A 16,513-nucleotide genomic window follows, 5' to 3' on the forward strand; every position below is an offset into this window, starting at 1 on the left:
ATCTCTCCACCAATCACCTGAGCATCCCTAAATGGGCCCATTCCCCCCAGTTTCTCTGTCCTTTCAGCGCGTTAATAGTTAAATAGTTTCCCGACTCTGACATTTTCCCCCTCCGCCAGCAGAGGATCTCCTCCGCCTAGTGAATTACTGAGTGTCAAGAAAGGTGTGGGGACCGAGTTAAAACACGCGCGCGCGCGCACACACACACACACACACACACACATCAAACGCCACACCCACAGCCGCCTGCACCGTATCCGGGAGCCCCGGGCCTGGTCTCTGCGACCTCGAAGCTCGGTATAGGGGAAGACTGCCCAAGTGCCCTCTGCCCCACAGCCAGAGGCTCGCTGTGACCATGGCCTGTCGCCAGGCCTAGCACTGGGGAGAGGCTGAGATCTATTTGGGGTCTACTCTCCCCAGCCTCTACAAATCCCAAATCCAAGCCCCCAGTCCCGGGGAGGCGGGGCGCGGGTGGACTGAAGTGGGGGCAATCGGCCTGGCGGGTGGCGGTGGGAGGATGTGCGGCTAACCTGGAGGCTGGGTTGGAAGAACGGGGGTCTACTTACCTTTGGAGACAGAAGAGGCTCAGAAGGGTGCGGGGCGGGGTTTCTTAGCCTCTAGAAACCCTCTGGGTGCCCCCTCCCCAGGGCCGCCGCAGGCCCAGCCTTGGTATCCGAGGAGGGCGGGGCGGAGGAGGCGGAGGGAGCCGCCAGCTGTAGGCGCGCGGGAGCCGAGTTACAGAACATCTCTGGAGAGGCCGCCTTTTATGGGCGTTATTAGCGCCCCTGTCTAGACTGGAGACGACACCTCCTCTGTGTGTAAACAGAGGCGGCGGGCTCTGGCGGGAAGGAGGATGGCGCGTCGAGGGGGCGAGCGGCCCTCCCCTTCTCTGGCCACCGGAAGATCAAGGCCTTTTCCACCCTGCCCCCCTTCCCTGTGCTCCCTGTGATGTCAAGGTCAGAAAGACCTAGTCACGGTCAAGGCTAAAAGAGGAAGAGCCTGGTTGGTTGCGAAAAGACTCTGGCCCCCTCCTCCTCCCAGAAGCCCCTCACTTCCCAAGGCCCCTCAATCTTCCACCAGCGCAGGTCTGGATACACATCTGCCTGAACCAGCACTTGGAGTTTTTTGAGGGGTGGGCTCCCGACACCATCCCCGTTCCGCACAGGTGGATCCTAGGGTGGGGAGCTCGGTTTTGAATTGGGGAACCTGCCGCAGGATTCCCAGGTCCAGTCCTCCGAGAGATGGAGAATGTCCCAGGGCCTGCCCCTGCCTCACACCCACACTGGCCTGCTGATCCCCTGGCCTGTGGATCAGCCTCAGGAGCAGACGGTCTGGAGACAGTCCTGGAGGGATCTCCCCGAGAACTGCTGGCCTTGCTCCCTCAGGTGGGTTCTTAGCTGTGGGTCTACAGGCTGAAAAGCCCATTCTGCCTGCCCTAGGTCTGGGGACTAAGATGTGGGTGGGGAAGGGATTTTCCCCCAAGTCCAGGAAAGGATCTGAGCTCTCCCTGGAAGCTTGGTAGAGTGACCTCCGGATGGAGAGTCCTATGAGTCTCCAGCCCAGCCAGGTCCCTCAGTCCTGGCCTGGGGTGGGTGGGGGTAGCCATGGGGTGTGGGGAGTGACCTGGATTGTGAGAAATATCACTGGAGCCCCAGTCCCAGAGGAGAAAGACCGTCTGTTTCCAGGGCCTCTGCTCTTAGCCCTTCACACCGCTTATGTCCCCCTACCCCATTGTATACAGTGGAGTCTTGCTCTCAGATCAGTGCTAGAAGATTGACCTTGGAGAGAAAATCTTCTCACATATTTGAATGAAGAAAAGTAAATACGCTCTATACCTTGAGATGACAACGTTCCTACTTACATGCTTACACACACATGGGAAAATCTCCACTGGTCGAAAGCTCTCTCCACACACACACACACACACACACACACACACGCACATCGGTGTGCACGTGCACAGATAAACCATCACAGGAATGTCTCAGAGTCCCCAAAGAGAATGCCAGCTCTTGGAGGAAGGAAAGGTAAGGGACCAACACAACCAGGAACGAGAATAATACATTTTCCCATCTTTGCCTCCCCAGAATACACACTCGCCCACTACCTGTCTCATACAAGAGTTCGATTCTTGTGCTTGCTTACTCTTATGGGAGAGGAATCTCCAGAATTGATCCAGACATGATAATCCTCCAAAAACCATTCAGACATATTAATCCAATGTAAGAGATGGTCCTAAACACCCCTGGCACACCAGGGCTCCCAGGGACTTCAAAGGGACTGCCGTCTTTGCCTGGGTTTTCAGTGTCCCAATGCAACTCCAAGGAGCCTGCTATTAGCCTTCTCCTTTTTTCCATCGCCCCCTTCTGGGGCCTTAGGGAGGGTCTTTCTGTATGGGAAGACTCGCTCATTAGACTCTCTGTGAGTTTGTGTGCAGAAGTAGAGAGAGCCCATCCCTTGGAGAACTCTAGACTTGTCTTTCCCTACAGTCTCCAACTTCCTCTGTATCGACAGCTGTCATGAGACAAAGCCAATGTACCCGCGAGTGAAGAGAGATGGGGGCCCATATCAAGAGAGCCCCAGGCTTCTGCTCTGCTCAGTTTCTTTTTCTGACACACATAGTTAATTTTCAACTCTTTCCATCCTAGGAGAGACTCAGGGTTTTGGGAAGAGGTGAAGCTGGCAGGTGGTGAGAGAAGGGAAGATGGAATTAAGAATGAACCTTATTCCTGGGAGGTTCACCTATACCCCCTAACCCCTCACTTCCCAGCCTGTGATTCTCTGATAGTTGATAGAGTTGAAATGGAGTAAACCGGGACTGGCAGGCACAACAGTAGCAGAATCTCTATGGAGGATAAATTCTTCAGGTTCTTTGTCTCTCTCTCAGACTGCACGGTGTGCAGTGTGCATGTGTGTGTTTCACCCCCAGAAATGTTTATTTAAATAAGCTTGTAAGAACTTCAGCCATCAGGCAAAGTGCGATCGGAGAGCTCTGATTTCCAACCCAATGCCTCCAGTCTTTCTGTGTCTCAGGAGAGGAAAAATATTTTATATAAATAAAAATTGCTGCAGTAAAGATTTAATCTGAGATAACATTGTTTTAGGCTATATTGCTTTTTAAAAGTCTCTTAACCTGACAACTTAACGATCTCATTAACTCAGCCAGATAGGGAGATAGGCACGACTGACGCGACAGGGAAAACAAATTAATGGCAGAGTCTACATGGCTCCTGGCGGCCTAGAAGTCTGTGGTCCCCAGGAATGCTGGAAAATAAAGGTGGGCTTGGCTTATGAATGGGGAGGGGGGGCAGGCAAGGGGTCCTAGCTGCTGGATATCTCTGCATAAATTGATGGAGAAGAAAAGAGAACAGCCTCGGAGCGCTGAGTTTGCGGCTGCTACCCAGCAGGACAGGCTGCGCCGACGCCTTCCCTGCCCCAGTCCTAGCCCTGCGCTGGCCGGAGCAACTGCAGACCATCTGGGGGCAGTAAGGCCCCAGGAGTCCAAGATTAGCTCCCCACATGGCCCCCACTGCTACCACCACAGTGTCCAATTCCAGCTGGCTGGGTGCTGCCTTCTTAGCTCCGGAATTTGGATGTGAGTCCCAACCAGTAACTGAAGTCCACGGGCAACGTACTTTCTCACTCACCTGCTTCCAGGCCTTCCCATTCACAGATTACATCCTTCTCTCCCCAACATACACTCCTCTATTCTAAAGGAGTTTTCTCGTAGTTAGATCATCACAATAATGCAAAAAATTCACTTTAAGAACGTGAGTGAAACAAAATATGAGTTTGAAATTTATATAGCTGGGGGTGATGTCTACACTCTTCCCCTTGCCCATTCTGGCTGAGTCTGGGCAGCAAAGATGGCCCTGATAAGCCAGTGGACAGAAGGGTCTGCAGAAGGAATCTGAGTAATAAAATCAAGGCAAAAAAAAAAAAAGATTTTATTCTAAAAACAGGTTTGTGGGTTTTTTTTCCTTTTTGCATTCAGTACATTGTCATTCAGACATCACAATACTATATACAGATACACAACATTTTAAAAAAGCCTATTTCTGATGAACATTTCAAAAGAACACTGTTTTGTAATGCACCAGTGGGAAGGGAGAAGGTGAGGGACCTCCCCCCTCAGCAGCAAGTCGGCCTTTGAGGAGGGATATGTTAGGCAGCGTCTACATTAGCTGGTTAATTGGGGGCTGGTTATTTTGGCCTCCCGGAAGAAAACTGCTTTCCTCCGAACAATCAGTAAAAGTGAGTGTGAGGCTCTCTCTTCAGTGACTGCCTCCATGGAGAAGCAACTGGAGAGGGGCTCTGCTGGGGGACCCACTCTCCATCCCCATGGAAGAGAAGTTTGTCCTTTCCTTAGAAAAACGTTCTGCTTCTGTGCCTGGCCTGATCCCCAGCAGAGAGAGAGAAGGGCAGGGAGGGAGACGGAGAGAGAGAGACAGACAGACAGTAGACAGACATTTAGCAGCGTGGTTGGAGTTTCCATCCTCCATGGATTTCTGCACATTGACTGAGAGAGCAGAACAGAGGAGGCAGTGGGGGCAAAGTCGGCTCCGGAGAAATTCAGTTTCCTGACTGAGGTGAGGGTAGGCAGCTCCTCCACCAATTCCAGCTTTTGTTGAAACAGGAAAGAAAGAAAACCTATGCGCTGTCTGTACTCCAATCACGATGCCAGATCCCTAACAGTTATCATTAATATTAACGCGACTTTTAAAATATGCACAGAAAATCTTACCTGGGAAATCTTGGCTAACTAAGGAGTGCGGGAGGGACAGGGAACAGGAGGAGGAACTAGAAGGACAGTATGAGCTTGCCAGGTCCTGCACAGGGGCCCCACCCTCAGGAGGGTCATCAACCTACCTGGGCAAAGGATGAGGCAAGAATAGGGTCATTCGGGGTTCCCCAACCCTGCTTTGGTTGGAATGATCGGGATCTTTGCCCCCTACCAGTCAGCTTTCTGGCAGGGTGAGGGATGAGGGCAAAGGAGAGTGGAGGCCGTGAACCTGCCTCCCACAGCCCACCCCAACCCACCTCCAAAGGTGCTGAGGCCTGCGAGGTCCCATCTGCATGGCGGTTGGGGGTTGAGGATGGGGTGGGGAATAGGGGGCTGCAGAGTGCGCCCTCCAATCCTCTCTGCCTCCCGCGGCGCAGTCCCTCTTTCTTGTTAACATTAAATATTCGTCTGCACCGGCAAAGCGTCCTTCGTTGGGTTTGGTAATGGTACAAAGCGGCGACATAAATAGACGGGGTGGGGGGCGGATGGGCGGTCAGGTGGAGTGGAGATGAGGCGCTTTCGATTTGCTGACCACCTTCTTCTCTTTGACCCGTCGGTTCTGGAACCAGATGGTGACCTGGCGCTCGGAGAGGTTCGTGGTGGCAGAGATGCGCCGGCGCTTCTCTTTGGTGATGAACTTGCTGGCAGCGTACTCCTTCTCTAGCTCCTTCAGCTGCACCTTGGTGTAGGGCACACGCTTCTTGCGCCCGCGCCGGTAGCTGCTCACCTCGGGCTGTAGGGGAACCACGTCTGGGGGGAGAAAGAAGCCGGGCAGCACGAAGTGAATAGCATGCCTGGAGCCTGGACCGACCATGCTGTGCGCCCCAGGCGGCACCACGTTGTAGGAGCCAGATTCCGGCAGGGACACAGACCAATTGCCCCCTAGTCCCTTGCGCTTCTGTTATTATCAAGGCCACGACTAAGGTGAGGCTGCAGATCTGTTGCCTCTGGTGAAAACTTAAAAAGTGGGGGGGGGGGACCTCGATACCTGGGAATGGAGGTAAATAATATTTTAATACAATGTTTAAAAAATTGAAATGAATGCCAAAAAATGCATGATAAACAAAACATTTTAAAATAAACATGGTGCAAGTAGTACTGATTTTTCCTTTTGCCTCAGGTTCCAATATAGTTCTGCACAGCATTCATTTTTAGAATCCTGCACCCGTAAAAGGATCCCTACAAATTTTGCCCTGGTCTGAGGACCTAGAGGATTGTAGGTATTCAGGAAAATTCCTCCTTCCTGCGCTTAGATCACTCGGGCATACATTAGCACAAACTGTGTCCCATTATCAGGGGAAGGTGTTCTCTTGTATGTTTCAGGGAAGGCATGGCAGGAAGGGAGAGAACTTCGGTGGGCACTGGCCACTGAGTGGGGCCTCCTGCCTTCAGTCACTGACTCTGCCCTAGGAATCTGAGACCTGTACAAACAGCTACAGAAGAAAAATGTCCAGGTGAAGCCAGCCTGCTTGGGAGCCAATCACTCTAAGTGTCCAGTGTTGTGAGCCACTTAACAACATCCAAGTTGAGGGGTCCTGGATGGGAGATATAGGGAGTCAGACCCCTGGAGGTAGAGTCCATGCTCCAGGGTCTGCTCACCAAAGGAAGCTCTAGGAGAACCCTTCTTGGGTTAAAACATAAGACATAAGTCTTCTAGGAAAAGAATTCAGTGCCTCTCCTCCCTGCCCCCCCAACCAAGTGTCCACTCACCAAAACAGAGCAAATGCTGCTCCCACCCGCTCTCCTCTTCATTCCTTCAAAGCTGAGAGAAACTGTCTCCATCGCATATAGGAACCCTAGCCACCCTAAATACCTTGTTATCCCAACTACTACTAGGTCAATTTCTTTAAGCTCTGTGAATTTTACAGGAACTAAGAACAATATATGTCACTCATATCCCCCTTCCATTTCACCCTCACCTTTGTTAAAACAAAGATCACTTATTGTGATGCCTTCAAGGGGGAAGTGGGGAATTAGGGAGATTAGCTGAATAATTCACCCCTCAATTTAAAAAAATGTAATTGTTAGACTTCTTCAGGCAGAAGCTAATGATGAGGACAGAATGTCTGGGGTTCCCCTTTCATTCTCACTGCCCTTTGGAAATGAAGAGGCAGCCCAGAACACAGACACGAAGCTCTTCCTGAAGTGCTTGTTCTCACTCCACCCTCAAAAAACACCTTCCCGACACCATTCCCATTGGGTCTGCTCTCACCCAGGAATACTTGTCTATACAGGCTGGAAAGAGAAGAGGTCACAATCAAATGCCAGTAGGAAATAAAGTGCTCAGGAAGAATATGTGAAGGAGAGGGTTCCAATGGCCTGGTTTGGCTGTCTTCACGATGACAATCTCTCAGGAAAATTACTGAACTTGTCACTTTTCTCTGTCTGTGTAGGAATAGGCCAAGGTTGTTTTGTTTTGTTGTGTTGTGTTGTGTTGTGTTTGTTTTTAATCTGAAAAACAAAACAGCTTCACTTTCACAGAGAAGATCCTTTAGGTTAAGAAGAGGTTTTTTGTACAAGACAATTTTTTAAAAAATCTTTCATTTCTCAAGTTTGTTTTACTCTTACAGACTTAGGTATGATTCAGGAGATTGAGGATTCCAGGACAAGAGTAAAACAAAGAGGGTAAGTAGTAATACCATGAGGTATTTGTTGTTGTCATTGTTGTTTGCTGTTTTTTTTTTTAATTTAAATCTTCATAACATTGTTTCAGGCTTATTTCATTAAATCTTATTTTATAAGATGAGGAATCTGAAGCTCAGAGTGGGTAAAATAACTTATGTGGCAGAGCCAGATTTTAAAACAAGATTTTTCTGACTCAACATAATGACACAGTAAGTTCTAAAATGGAAATAGGCTATCTGGTACAAAATACCTCCTTTTCCCTGGAAAGCAAAATGAGATAAAGTCGTTGGTTCCTGAATTCACCAGCTAATTGTCCCTGATTTTTATCTCATTTTCTGGAAATGCTACAGTTATCTACCGAATTTTGGATTTTCTAAACTTCAACTCTAAATTCCCAATAAATTTAGAAGTTCTTAAAAATTGGTTTTAAATCCTTAAAAATCGGTTTTAAAAAGCAGATACCTGGTCTAAACTGGTTATTTTTCTCTATAGGATGCCAAGGATTGATTTGCCAAAGTTTTTAATGGATCTGACCAAAGTGTTGGTTGTTTTGGCCTCTTGGGAAAATACCTTTAGTCTTGCCTTCTCAAAGAAGCCCCCCTTCATTGCCTGCTGTCTTGCCTGGAAAGGAATTGGGATCTACAGTTATAGAAACATCTGGAAGCTTAGACCTTGAGAAGTGTCTATACTGCCTAAAGTAAGTAGGGGACTTGCTTATTGATTTTACAATCAAGCCTTCCCTAACATCCCTCCAGAGCACATACACACACAAACCACTTCATACCTGGGGACCTAATAGACACCTTTGAGAAGTGAAGAAAAATCAGATCAATGATCAGCTGTAGCCTTCTCTTGGGGTTCTATGCACAGGTTTGCACTGCCCACTTGCTCATGACCATCCATCTGCTCCTATAACAGGGCTCTGTGTTCGGAAGAGGACTTTGTCCAGTTAGAAATCCTAGCTGCTCGTCTCAGCCATAATCCAAAGGTTTGTCGGTAGGGACTTCCAGTATGGCCCAAAGAACCCACTATTTCATTCTATTGCTCTCCCCAAGCCGATCTGATGCTGTCTCACCCTGCCCATTCCCCACCCCCATGCTCTGATTCTCTCTCCTAGAATTTCTGCTGATTCTCTCTCAGAATTTTTGTCTCTGTTAAAAAAAAAAAAAAGTGCCTACACTCATCATAGGACGGGAAAAAAAAAAAAGAGCAATGAAACAAGGGTATGTATAATTGGGGGAAGGAAGAAGCCACAACACATCTTGGCCCTAATTATCTGGATCTTTCTGAACAATTGCCTCCATATCCCACACCAGCCCAGACTGCCACAGTGAGGTTTCTTAGAGCCAGAGGCGCTAAAGAGAGACAGGAGTGTTTATGCCCAGATGCTGCCGAACAAACCACAAGTGCATAGACAGAGTTATCTGGAAATCTCACTACTTCTAAAAGATCTCTGTGTGGGTAGAAAGACGCAGGGTGTCTGAAGATAATTTCTTTTTCATCTGCTCTTTTGCCTGGACATCTGCACTCACTGAGCTTTACCAGCCCAAGTAGTCTTTTTCCACACAGGGAGTGTGTGAGCGCATAGCTGCTGAGACCTAGTGGGTTTTATATCCATCTCCATGCCGTAATTTGCAAGTGTATTAAATCTCAATTGGGCTATATTTTCTTTATGTTAAAGTTATTTTTCTCTAGGAGGCTATGATCAAAAAGTGTTTATTTTTAGCAGGTTTTTTTTTTCTGGGAAACTTTAAGATGTTCATTTTGCTCAAAGATATTTCTGAGCTTCTTTCCAATCCTTCCCCGCCACTTCGCTCTACATGCATACACAGGGGTGCCAAAGCAACTCCTTCTCTTCACCTCTCCACACTAAACCCATTGCCCATTGCTCTAGAACTATGCCTCTGCCCACAGTGGGTGAGGTAGGCATCTGCTCCCCTGCCTTTCGGCCCAGCAGCATGGCCTAACAGCTCCCCCTGTTCCAGGAATTCCTGCTGGACCCCTGTCTCCAAAGGAGTTTTCCATTTGGGTGAGATGGTGAATTAAAGGGCCATCTGTCTATAATACATTACTGTATACTTACATGTGAATTGCCTATCTTCTAGAAATGTATTATCATGTGTTTCATATTAGGTAGTTGGTAACAAATTATTATATAAAAATATTATTGCCAATTCAGAACAGGTAACACATGATATACCATGTACTACAATTCTATCATCCTGGAATCTTCTGGCAGCCAGAAATAGGGTGCCTAGTGTGGCTCCCACCCTGATATTCAGTTGTGTTATACTAAGTAATCTCATATTTGCAAGAATGTTATCTTCTGCACTTTCTAACATCATTCAGTGATTTTTTTCACCATCTGCCTTTGCCTCAGTCCCGGATGCAGAGGAATTTCAGGCCCACCCTTAGGAGGTCTTCACATCTCTAATTCCCAGTGAAAATGTCCCAGTGAGTGAAAAGCTCACATGTAGAGCTGGGGGCCCACTGGGTAGTATGGGGAGACATCTGTGGCTTCCATGCCTCCTCCCCAGGATTCCTGTAGGCATTAGAATGGAGCCAGTCAGCCCTCTCCCACCGAGTTCTGCTTACAACCAAAGCAGACTCAGGGTTTGGCTTCGTAATTTCTCAGCCCTGTGCTGAATCCAAAGCTCCTGATGTGATTTTGACAAACCTGGGACTGATCTTTCTCCTCTGGAGAATGGTGGGATTGCAGGATCCCCTCTGGTTCAGAAACAGCCTCAGTTGGAAAAGGAACAGGACATCCGTGAATTCCGCTTCCCCCCACACATAGGCAAAGATTTGGGGGTCCCTAGCCTGGGCCGGGATCCTAGATGTATCCAGAACAGGTCTTCAGTCCCTCACTTCTCATCCTCATACCCCTTTTTCTGTGTTGGATACATAGAAAACTCTCCCTCTCCCTGAAATTTGGGGAAGTTGGCAGTGGGAACACCCACAGGATTTGAGCTCAGGCAAATTAAAATTTTATACCCAGGAGAGGGATGCAAACTCCCTTCTTACTACATCCTTTTCAGGGATTTTAGTTCTGCTCCTTTAACGATCAGGAAATTCGTGGCCGAATTCTTAAAATAAATCAAGAAAAGAAAATATTCTGCATTTCTTTGGATCCGGCAAATTAGACCTCTATTCAAAAAACAAAACCAAAAAAACTATCTAGTGCTTCAACGATCCTGAAAATTCAGGCAAGATAGTTCTTATTTTTTCTTCAATTATCGGTGGGTTGAGGGTTTTGTCCGCGTGGTTTCGGATTCCAAAGCACCCAAGGCCCACCCCACCCCCATTCCTGGCTGGAATCGGGCTTGCGGGGCGCCAAGAGCCGCGCGTGAGACTGGAACGGGCTGGGGGAGGAGGAGGCGAGCTCCCGACTCGAGCGGAGCCGGCAGCCCGGCGCTCGGGCGCCTGTGATTGCTTCACTCTCGGCCAGGCAGCTCCGGGGAACGTGTCGGAGCAGATTTCTTCCCCGGCGCATTCCTCAGCGCAGCTCGCCCGGCCGGCTCCATCGGCAGCCCAGCAGAGCCGGCGCGCCGGGGCCAGACGGCGGGGGTGGCTGAGGCGCGGAGCCCCGGGGCAGGCGGGGCGGGGAGGGGTCCCTGGCTGCTTCTGCAGCTGCTGCTGCTGCGGCGGCGGCGGCGGCGCTCGGGCCCCTTCCTTACCTGGAAAGGGAGACTTCCAGAGGTGGGCGGACTGCGACTGCTCCTTGGAGCAATACACCTGACTGTCCCAGCCGTTGGAGAGAGCCCAATGCTGGTAGCCTTCGACGGGGATGAGCGCATCGTGACGCGGCTCCGGGTGCCCGCTGATCCCAGGCACCACCGACACGTCCAGGTAGCTGGGCATCGCCTGGTAGGAGCTGGCGAAGCTGGGGTAGAAGGCGAACTCCTTGGCTCTGGAGGACAGGTCGTCACCGGGCAGGGCGCCCGACGGCTCCGGGTATTTATCGCCCGGGTGGTAGGCGCAAGGCTTTTGCTGCAGGTTCACGTTGTGCGACAGGCGGCAGCCGTAGTAGCTGCCACCGAACGGGTAGCCGTAGCCCAGGGTGGCGCTGGACGAGGTGGGGGGCGCTGGCGGCGGGGCGCACTGGCGCGCCGCCTCCGGGGCCGGGATGTCCGTGTAGACAGCGCCCTGTGGGGCGCCCAGGGGAGCCGGCGGGCGGCCCAGCACGGGGTGTGGAAGCAGGTCGCGGCAGTGGCTGGCCGGGCAGCTGCTGCCCAGCCCGTCCATGCTAGGGGCTTTGCTGGGGCTCGCTCCGCTGCAGCCGCCCCCCGCGCCGCCCGCGCCGCCGCCTCCCCCGCCGCCGCCTCCGCTGCCGCTCTCCGCCGCGCTGTCCTCATAGACGTACATAAGGCTCTCCGGCCAGCGCGGATGCAAGAGCAGCGAAGTCGTCATGACATGATCTGCTCGAGCTTTTTAAAAACTCCACTTGCCAGAGGCAGCGAGCTAGGGAGACACCTCGCTCCCTTTTCCCCTCCCCCATCCCTCCTCCCTTCCCTCTCCTCCCCTCCCCTCCTCCTCCGGGTGCTTCCACCTCCCTCCCTACGTTCCCTCTACGCATGCGGGGACACTTCATTAAGAAATCCGCGGTCTCCCGCCCGGCTCCCCTCTACACCCCTCCCGCGCCCACGTGACGAGCCAACTCACGTGACCCTGGGGCCAGGTCTCCTGGGGTTCCCACCCCTTGCCGTGGGGCGGGGCAAAAGGAAACAGATCTCTGCTGATTGGCTCTCAGGAGGGGCAAAGAGGAGGGAGCTGGGAGATTTAAAGGGACAGGGCAACGCCCCCCCAACAGGCCCGAGGGAGGCAAAGGGAGGAGGGTGAGGCTGAATTTGGCCGACGCAAAGGGGTCTAGAGAGACTAAGATTGTTCCTGGGCGCCTCCCTCTAGGTTTGGGTTTAGATTGGCTATGGGGAAGTCAGATCCTTACCCAAAAAAAAAAAAAAAAAAACGATCGCTGTGACTGGATTGGAGTTGGGGCTAAGGGTGGGGGAGAAACTGGATTGTTTTATCTCCTAATAAATAAACTAGAAAGCAGGCGGAAACATGAGGGCAACGCGTGGGGAGCCCTGGTTCTGGCCCTGGCATAATCCCCTAGAGCTCTTGGATGGAAAGAACCTGAAGCCGCGCAGCGAGACGCTTTGATGTCCGGGTTGCATTTCCATTTCAGACTTTCGGCCACTTTCTCCAAAGCCCCAGTTGTCTGAAAGGGACCCTTTCGGCTCCTCCACCTCCACCGCAGAGCAAAGAGGGCTGAAAGGATGTGATAGCCCCGAAACACACACACACACACACACACACACACACACACACACACACACACACAATCAATACATGGAGGGGGTGGAGTTATGCTCTCAGTGAAAAATGGAGAAAGAATAAAAGGAGGAAAATGAGGGCAATAGAATAGACTGATATTTCAATGTACAATAGAAATAAAAAGCCTCGGAGCGAGATTTTCAAAGAAAAGGGCGGGAGATGGGGAAAGAATTTGGTGTAGGAAAGCTAAAAAGCCCTTGATGCAAACAAGAGCAAGAGCTCTCAGATCCGTGTACAAAAGGAATTGTGGAATGAGAGTCGGCCCAATCTGTCCCTTTGGAGGGACCTTTCCCAGGCGCAACCCTGTAAGACCCCAGAAAGACCGACCTAAGCCTCGTGGGCCCACCTCTGCCCTCTGCAGCCTGGGCTTATCAGGCCTAAGAGGGCCCAGGGGCAGAGCCAGAAAAAGCACGGTTCTCTAAGTTTAGCTCCGGGGGCTTTCTTGGGGTCACTCCCTTTTAGTGTGGAGCATAAAATTGCCGCATATGTCAAAGAAAAAATTAACACCAATTAAGTGATTTTTGGAAAAAGTCCCCCTCTTCCTTACCGATCTCCAGACATGGGTTTCTATGCCCAGTTGACCTCATTAATAGAGTCACCAGAGTCACCCTTTTCCAGAGCGCATCTCCATGGAATTGAGCCAAGTTCCCTTTCAGCACAGGGCCTCCCTGAGGAGAAGAGGTAATAAAGAGAGAGGGGAAAAAAAGAGGGGAGAGGGGCTGCAGCCTCTCCCTCTTTCCTGCCTCTGTCGCAGATTTTAAATGCTGGGTGCTCCTGTCCAGACAGCACACAGGCGGGGCCACGCAGTAGCACCAGGCTACGGACCCACTGGATCCCTCAAACCTGAGAGCAAATGCCAAGTCTGTACTGAGATGTGGGCCACTGGCCACCTCCCTTCTCCAGATATGGAGACGATGGTATTTGACGATGGAGAGCGCCCTGGTGTTGGTGAGTTAGGATAAAAAACGAGTCATCTTTATTAGTGTGATATTCATCTGGAAGGGTCACCTCAGAATCTGTAAAGCAGGCTTTGGGCAGCTGACAGTAGGAAGAAAATACAACAGAAAGGTTTAAAACATAAGCTGACTTAGCATGAAAGTGTGTTAGGGCGAAGATGGTGGAGGGAGAAGAGATAAGACGGGGGTGGGGGCTGTGGGGGGATTGCTTGCTCGGAGGAGGCTTTTGGCTAGGAAACTGGCTTCCTTGCCTCAGAGTCCAAGGTCAAGGTAAAACAGGGAGAGCAAACACGGGCTGGCCAGTCTAGACTGGATGGTGTGACCTTGGCCCTCATCGGCCTGCCGCCTGGCTGGCGGGGTTAGGTGGTGAGAAGGTCTGAGGTTTTCCAGCTGCAGGTGTAAGGAGCTGCCCGGCCCTGACTTCCCCCACTGTGAAGTGCTGGGTCTCCATGGAGAACCCAGGGCTACGTGGACCCGGCTCTGTGGGGCCGCCAGGAGAAACAAAGGGCCTGAGCAGCCCACCCCATTCCTGGGTTTCCCTCCCCAGTCCAGGAACGCTGGAGCTCAACGCCAGACGCGTCTCCCGCGGACCCGAACCCAAAGACACGCTTCCCCCAGCCTTTGGGAGTACGGGGCACAGCCGCGGGAAGGATCTGGGTGCAGGACGACCCAGCAATAAATAAAATTAATAGTATCTTCTTTTCCAGGTTTATGTAAGGACATTAACTATTCCTATTGCAATGAGATATAGATTTAATTAACCCGGCAATTTTACAATTCCATTTATTAGGGGCATGATGCAGCCAAAATTTAGCAACGAGAGGAGAGGGAACCAAAGTCTCCTTCATCAAGAAGACCAGCCAGGAAAGATGTAGCGCCCCCAGCCCCGACTTGGGGGTGTGGGAAGGCTGGAGGAGGGGAAAGTTCAGGGCTAAGGGCGTTGAAAGCATCTGGAGACGTGTCCGCATACTCTGAACGATTCCCGGTCCTTTCGCTGGGTTCCCCGAGACAGTCCGCGCCTGAAACCGGCTCCACCACAGGGGCGCACCGGGAGCTGGGAAGGAGGTGGCAGTGCAGGAGCCTTTGGCGGGTGGGCGGCCGAAAGTAAAGCCTGGTTGGTTAATTAACTTTAAGCCTGGGGTCTCTTCTCTCTCTCCCCCCGAAAAAATGTGGATCTCGCTGAGACACAAATAAAACCAAATTAAACACTCCAGGAGAATATGCACCACTGGAAACGTAGTAATTACATCTCCGAGGCGAACCCGCCCTAGGAAGCCGGGCGCTGAAACCCGCGGCCCAGCGCTCGCCCCCCACCGCCCCGCCACACCTCACCGGCCGGGCTTCGCGGATGGGGCGCTGAAGCTTGACTGTGGGGGAAGTTTAGAGAAAATCAAGAGAAAGGAAAAGGATTGTGACTCCTTGGTCTCTAGCTGAGCTGCTGGTGTGGGAGTGAAGACGCAGCATTTCATTATATCAAAGGAAAATGGAAAATAACCCTTCAGCCACCTCGGGAAGACCGGGCTCTGCTCTGGGCTCTGGGCTCCTTTCTCAAAAGGGTACTTGCAAAGGCTAGACGGCGGAGCCTCTCTGTCCTTAGCTTCCTCTCCGAACGAGTTCCAGGCTAAGTTCAACTCTGAAATTCTTCTTTTGTGAGTGTCCAACATACAAAGGAGATATTCAGCGTGCCTTCTCACTGAAAGTGTGTGTGTGTGTGTGTGTGTGTGTGTGTGTGTGTGGGCTCCTAGCCTGTGGATTTGGGATGGTGTGCAGGCTGCCGGCACTGTCCCAGCACATACCCTTGTGGACACAGCCCAGTGTGTTCCTGAAGATACCCGGTTCTAGGCTGACATCCTCTCTTTGCAAATAAAGATTTCTGCTTGTCTCTTTGTCTCTTTATCTCTTTGTGTACACTCTTAATTTACATACTCAGCTTATCTACCTATACTTCCCCCAGGAAAATACTAAGAAAATGAAGAGGCAGCTGTCTGCACCTTTCTGAAGGTGAGAGCTGGAATTCCTGGCCCATGGTATTAAAGACAAACTCAGAGGTGTAAGTTAGCAGCGCCTGCAGCAGGAGGATGCAAGCCTGATGAGCCGGGTCTGAGGGCTGGGTGTACCTTCAACACCAGGCTATGAAAGAAGAGGAATGAAGTTGGTGTGTCCCCCACTCCCAGATTCTTCTCTCTGGAAATTAAGAATCAGTTGATTTCCCTTTCTTTTCCCCACAATTTCTTCTGCTTCCTTCAAATTCCCCAGGATTAAAAAAAAGAAAAGAAAAAAAGAGAAAGCTTGAAGCTCTTAAGCTCCTGCCTCCCCCCTTTTTTTATGGGAGAAATTCCAGTTTAAAAAAAAAGAAGGAGGGGGTGGGTTGAGGCTGCTAGAGAACAAAGAGCCTCACCACCATGGGGTCTGGATTCTGGCCCAGACTTGGGACCTTGGTGGGCGGGCATAGTTTGGGGGGCCCTTTCCTGTCCGGGGCAAGGGCTGCAGAAGGGAAAAGGAGATTTGTGGATTACAGAGGTGTAGGGCTTGAGCTATCCAGGAAAGAAAGGGATGTTTTGGATGGAGAGGCCACATACAGGAAGGGTTTGGGGGTTCAGGGAAGGCCTAGGGGAGGGCACGCCTGAGAGTATGTCTGAGTGAGAGAGCCTCCCACACACTAAGTGCCAATTCTTGGACTGCAAAGGTGACCTAGGCAAAGAAGTAAAGAAAAGTGACTGACCATGGGGCTCCCTGACCTAGCCCAGTCTCCCCTTCTCCTCTTTCCCTCTCCCTCTCTGGGCTCTGGAAGGTTGGGGATGACCCAAGGAGTGTG

General features: G+C 51.1%; 1 protein-coding gene and 1 long non-coding RNA gene across 3 annotated transcripts; one reads left to right on the forward strand and one right to left on the reverse strand.

Annotated features, from left to right (window-relative positions):
* Positions 1-3,968: 3,968 nt before the first annotated feature.
* On the reverse strand, positions 3,969-12,221 carry HOXC13 (homeobox C13). The gene is made up of 2 exons (XM_047742962.1): positions 11,086-12,221; positions 3,969-5,533 (listed from the first exon to the last, which is right to left on the reverse strand). The coding sequence occupies exons 1-2, from the start codon at positions 11,816-11,818 to the stop codon at positions 5,277-5,279; spliced, it is 990 nt and encodes a 329-aa protein (XP_047598918.1). The 5' UTR covers positions 11,819-12,221; the 3' UTR covers positions 3,969-5,276.
* On the forward strand, positions 11,119-15,561 carry LOC125107660 (uncharacterized). Of its 2 annotated transcripts, none has more exons than XR_007129620.1 (4): positions 11,119-11,257; positions 13,300-13,423; positions 13,525-13,690; positions 14,489-15,561. It is a non-coding gene; the product is annotated as an uncharacterized LOC125107660 (long non-coding RNA). The 2 variants fall into 2 exon arrangements; XR_007129621.1 differs by having other exon boundaries at positions 11,163-11,257; positions 13,274-13,423.
* The last annotated feature ends 952 nt before the right edge of the window (positions 15,562-16,513 follow it).

This window comes from Lutra lutra, chromosome 8, assembly GCF_902655055.1.
Source record: "Lutra lutra chromosome 8, mLutLut1.2, whole genome shotgun sequence".
In the NCBI taxonomy this organism is placed as follows: domain Eukaryota; kingdom Metazoa; phylum Chordata; class Mammalia; order Carnivora; family Mustelidae; genus Lutra; species Lutra lutra.

Bases quoted from the DNA above. Each gene is read 5' to 3' on its own strand.
- HOXC13 (XM_047742962.1), bottom strand. From the start codon at position 11,818: ATGACGACTTCGCTGCTCTTGCATCCGCGCTGGCCGGAGAGCCTTATG. The intron at 5,534-11,085 runs GTAAGGAAGGGG...TTCTCCCCCCAG, and splicing joins CTGGAAGTCTCCCTTTCCAG to ACGTGGTTCCCCTACAGCCC.